Below are 4,943 nucleotides of genomic sequence, written 5' to 3' on the forward strand. Positions count from 1 at the left end.
ATAATGTACTTCATAATGTACTTCATAATGTACTTCATAATGTACTTCATAATGCACTTCATAATGCAGACAGGGCAGCATTACCTTCTTGTGTGGTATTTACCAGACTTGACCACCTGACCCGATTAGACCTGGCCCCTCCCCTTTTGTCCCACTTTTTCCGTGGTGCAGAGTGAATAGAATTAAAATTGCTTGTAGAATGTACAATTTTCCGTATGTTTGAATGTTTGTGACACAGATTCAGTATATTGTTAAAGGCTCAGCTCATAGGGTCAAAATGAGACTGCGGTGTCTTGTTAGCATGGCAATGATTATTAGCTTTACATGTGGACTACTCCAAAAAATATTCTACACTCTCTTACACCTCTTATCCCGCCCTATCTCAGCACACTTTCAGAGGTGGTCACTCTAAACAAACCCTCTCAGGCAGTCTGTTCCTCGGGGAGTCCAGTCTTTTTTTGGCTCCTCCTCCGGCTCTCCAGGAGGGTGAGATCTCTGTGGGGGAGGTCCTTGTGGGCGGAGTCGTTCTGTTGGCGGCTGTAGCGCTTGCACTTGCAGGAGGTGACCACGGTGATCTTGTAGGTCCTGGACGAGCCGTCTTCGCACTGCAGGCGTATGCGCTGGGTGCGGGTGCGGTCGATCACGCAGCGCCACTCCACCGTGTCGCGGCGGCTCCAGTAGCGGCCCGTGTGGCTGGCTCCCCCGATCCAGTTGGGCAGCAGGTGGGACGGCAGGCACTCCCCCGCACACACCAGCTCCTTGATGGGGTTGACGCTGGTGCACTGGCCGTCCGAGATGTACTTGGTGGATCTCAGCTCTCGGCAGCCGACCTGGCTCTGGTCCGGCCCTGCAGCAAAGATCAAGTTCAAAATCATATTCAAAATCTAAATATTTTTTAATTCTTTATTTCCAAAGAATTAAGCTTTTTAGCGTCATCAAAACGCAAAATGCAAAACACGTTATTACTTATGAAAATGACATCTTGACCTGATCCAATCAGTCAGAGGTCGGAATGTACAAGAGAATGTCCAGTTCATTTGATTTAACATCCAGCTCTGATTGAATATTAGTGCAAGTCTGAATTCTCATCTGACAGTTGAGAGTACCCAGAGTACCCAGAGTATCCAGAGTACCCAGAGTATCCAGAGTACCCAGAGTATCCAGAGTACCCAGAGTACCCAGAGTATCCAGAGTACCCAGAGTATCCAGAGTACCCAGAGTACCCAGAGTACCCAGAGTACCCAGAGTATCCAGAGTATCCAGAGTACCCAGAGTATCCAGAGTACCCAGAGTACCCAGAGTATCCAGAGTATCCAGAGTACCCAGAGTATCCAGAGTATCCAGAGTACCCAGAGTATCCAGAGTACCCAGAGTACCCAGAGTATCCAGAGTATCCAGAGTACCCAGAGTATCCAGAGTACCCAGAGTACCCAGAGTATCCAGAGTATCCAGAGTACCCAGAGTATCCAGCGTACCCAGAGTACCCAGAGTACCCAGAGTATCCAGAGTATTCAGAGTATTCAGAGTACCCAGAGTATCCAGAGTATCCAGAGTATTCAGAGTATCCAGAGTATTCAGAGTATTCAGAGTATTCAGAGTATCCAGAGTATTCAGAGTATTCAGAGTATCCAGAGTATTCAGAGTATCCAGAGTATTCAGAGTATTCAGAGTATCCAGAGTATTCAGAGTATTCAGAGTATCCAGAGTATTCAGAGTATCCAGAGTATTCAGAGTATTCAGAGTATCCAGAGTATTCAGATGCTCAAATGAGAGGAAACAGCTTCACTTTTACAGCGTGAGCATTTATTTCAGCCTCCACTAGATCTGTGTCAGTCCATTGACATTATTTGGAATATAAATTTGATTTTGGATTTAACTAAAGTTAAGGACTCCAACTACAAACTGCCCCGTTCACAAAGTCATGTAAAACCTGAACAATTCGTTCATTTTATTTTAAGAAGTGAACAGTGACTGTGTTTAATGTTTAAATAATATATATATAAATAATATATATAATAATATACAATACAAAATGAGTATCATCCTTATCAAAAGCACCTATTATAGTGTATGCATGTATGCATGTATGCATGTATGTATGTATGTATGTATGTATGTATGTATGTATGTATGCATGTATGTATGTATGTATGTATGCATGTATGCATGTATGTATGTATGTATGTATGTATGTATGTATGTATGCATGTATGTATGTATGTATGTATGTATGTATGTATGTATGTATGTATGTATGTATGTATGCATGTATGTATGTATGTATGTATGTATGTATGCATGTATGTATGTATGTATGTATGTATGTATGTATGCATGTATGTATGTATGTATGTATGTATGTATGTATGTATGCATGTATGTATGCATGTATGTATGTATGCATGTATGTATGTATTTATGTATGTATGTATGCATGTATGTATGCATGCATGTATGTATGTATGTATGTATGTATGTATGTATGTATGCATGTATGTATGCATGCATGCATGTATGTATGTATGTATGTATGTATGTATGCATGTATGTATGTATGTATGTATGCATGTATGTATGTATGTATGCATGTATGTATGTATGTATGTATGTATGTATGTATGTATGTATGTATGTATGTATGTATGCATGCATGTATGTATGTATGTATGTATGTATGTATGTATGCATGCATGTATGTATGTATGTATGTATGTATGTATGCATGTATGTATGTATGTATGTATGTATGTATGTATGTATGCATGTATGTATGTATGTATGTATGTATGTATGTATGTATGCATGCATGTATGTATGTATGTATGTATGTATGTATGTTTGTATGCATGTATGTATGTATGTATGTATGTATGCATGTATGTATGTATGTATGTATGTATGTATGTATGTATGTATGTATGTATGCATGCATGTATGTATGTATGTATGTATGTATGTATGTATGTATGCATGCATGTATGTATGTATGTATGTATGTATGTATGTATGTATGTATGTATGTATGTATGCATGCATGTATGTATGTATGCATGCATGTATGTATGTATGTATGCATGTATGTATGTATGTATGTATGCATGTATGTATGTATGTATGCATGTATGTATGTATGTATGTATGTATGTATGTATGCATGTATGTATGTATGTATGTATGTATGCATGTATGTATGTATGTATGTATGCATGTATGTATGTATGTATGTATGCATGTATGCATGTATGTATGTGTGTATGTATGTATGTATGCATGTATGTATGTATGTATGTATGTATGTATGTATGTATGTATGTATGTATGTATGCATGTATGTATGTATGTATGTATGCATGTATGCATGTATGTATGTATGTATGCATGTATGTATGTATGTATGCATGTATGTATGTATGTATGTATGTATGTATGTATTATACTGTGAAAATCATCATCTAGAGAACAGATTTTTCACTGAAATCATTTTTTTATTGACAAAATACTCAATCCTCATGTCTTGAAACAGCAGGTCAAACAAATTGCACCTGTAACACTTAAAAAAACCAACTGCACTTTTATTAGCCTTAATAAAGCATGAAAACAGACTTAATTCAAAAGGAACATAGTTTATTAGCAATAATTCAGGCTTAGTAGCTCCTTCATCAATATTCTAAACCTCTTTATAAATCATTACTATGCCTGAATCATTCTTAATAAACCATTTGTTCATGATGAATTAAGTCTTTGTTCATGCTTTATTAAGGCTAATTAAGAGTTACTGTATCTTAAGCGATCGTAAATCCATGAGTTTGATCAAAAGTAAATGCTTTCAATGCCATATTCCATACATCACACGTGACACACACACACACAGTGACTCCACTCACCGCTCCGCACATTCTCCAGCTTTCGTCCTCCGTTCCTGGCCTGGTTGGAGTCCTCCTGAACGGGCTGTTCTCTGGCCTGGCCCTGGCCCGCCGTCATGGGCCTGTCCAGCGCCTCCGTAGCGTCGTTGTGCACCGTGGAACTCCCCATCCTCACCAGCACGATCACGAGCAGGACCAACGTATTCTCCATGGCTACGAGAGAGAGAGACAACCGACTCCGGCCGTCCAAGTGATGAATGAAGCGTCTCCCACAGGTGCACATTTTATACGGTGCGTTCAGGGACTGTGTGTGTGCGCGAGTGAATGGACAGGACACACCCACACGACCCGCCCCGGTCACAATGCGCACTTCAGAGGGGCTGTCATGTATTCAGAGCGTCACAAAGGCACAACGCTGTTTCAAGAACGCCATTCAAGGAGTCAGCGCACATTCATTCATCTTTAAGCAGCGCTCATTCATGTTTTTGTGTCGTCCTTTTTAACGCTCTTTTGTTTCCGCGCTCGTAAAATTACTGTTTTTGAAGTGTGTGTTCGAAGTTGTGTGATAAAAGTGCGACCAGCTTTTTCTTTTATGGCGTTGTTGCGTGCTTCCAGTGTTGTATTGTTTAAAGGTGCACTCAGTCACTTTTCTGATGAGGGGTCGTCCACCTGCTCATCTGTAATGTTCCACACTGAGGAATTAAACTTAAATATCTTTCATTTATTCAACAATTCGACATACTCTCGTTGCTAAATATTCCTTTAAAAACATCAGCTGTCTTATGGTTACTTAGAGCACCTTTAAGTATTTTTCTTTTCCATTGTAGTTTTAGCTTTTAAAGTACTTTTTTTGGTGCATTCTGCAAGTGTGAACCTGAACTGAGCTGCATCAGTAGTAGAATATACATGATACATGTATCTATTTCATTTTTCCCCAATTCTATCTTCAATTACATGCTGTCAAGGTCCATTCAATCCCGAGGAAGAGGCGGTGACGTCCCTGAACAAAAATGTAATCGTAATAAAACGCATCTATTATCCTGTCTCAATATTTACGATTAATAACGTTAACATTATTAT

General features: G+C 39.3%; 1 protein-coding gene across 1 annotated transcript; it reads right to left on the bottom strand.

The window, feature by feature from the left end:
* Nucleotides 1–422: 422 nt before the first annotated feature.
* Nucleotides 423–4,085, bottom strand: sostdc1b (sclerostin domain containing 1b). Its single transcript, XM_072447088.1, has 2 exons — nucleotides 3,885–4,085; nucleotides 423–847 (listed from the first exon to the last, which is right to left on the bottom strand). The coding sequence occupies exons 1-2, from the start codon at nucleotides 4,072–4,074 to the stop codon at nucleotides 423–425; spliced, it is 615 nt and encodes a 204-aa protein (XP_072303189.1). The 5' UTR covers nucleotides 4,075–4,085.
* Nucleotides 4,086–4,943: the final 858 nt, after the last annotated feature.

The sequence above is a fragment of the Eucyclogobius newberryi genome, unplaced genomic scaffold, assembly GCF_026437365.1.
Source record: "Eucyclogobius newberryi isolate DKJ021-1_F unplaced genomic scaffold, fEucNew1.0.hap1 SCAF_16, whole genome shotgun sequence".
Classification (NCBI taxonomy): domain Eukaryota; kingdom Metazoa; phylum Chordata; class Actinopteri; order Gobiiformes; family Gobiidae; genus Eucyclogobius; species Eucyclogobius newberryi.

What these genes read in the sequence shown, in the direction of transcription:
- sostdc1b (XM_072447088.1), bottom strand. Translation starts at nt 4,074, where the DNA reads ATGGAGAATACGTTGGTCCTGCTCGTGATCGTGCTGGTGAGGATGGGG. An exon ending in GCTGGAGAATGTGCGGAGCG is followed by an intron (nt 848 to 3,884) that starts GTGAGTGGAGTC and finishes TCTTTGCTGCAG; the next exon opens with GGCCGGACCAGAGCCAGGTC.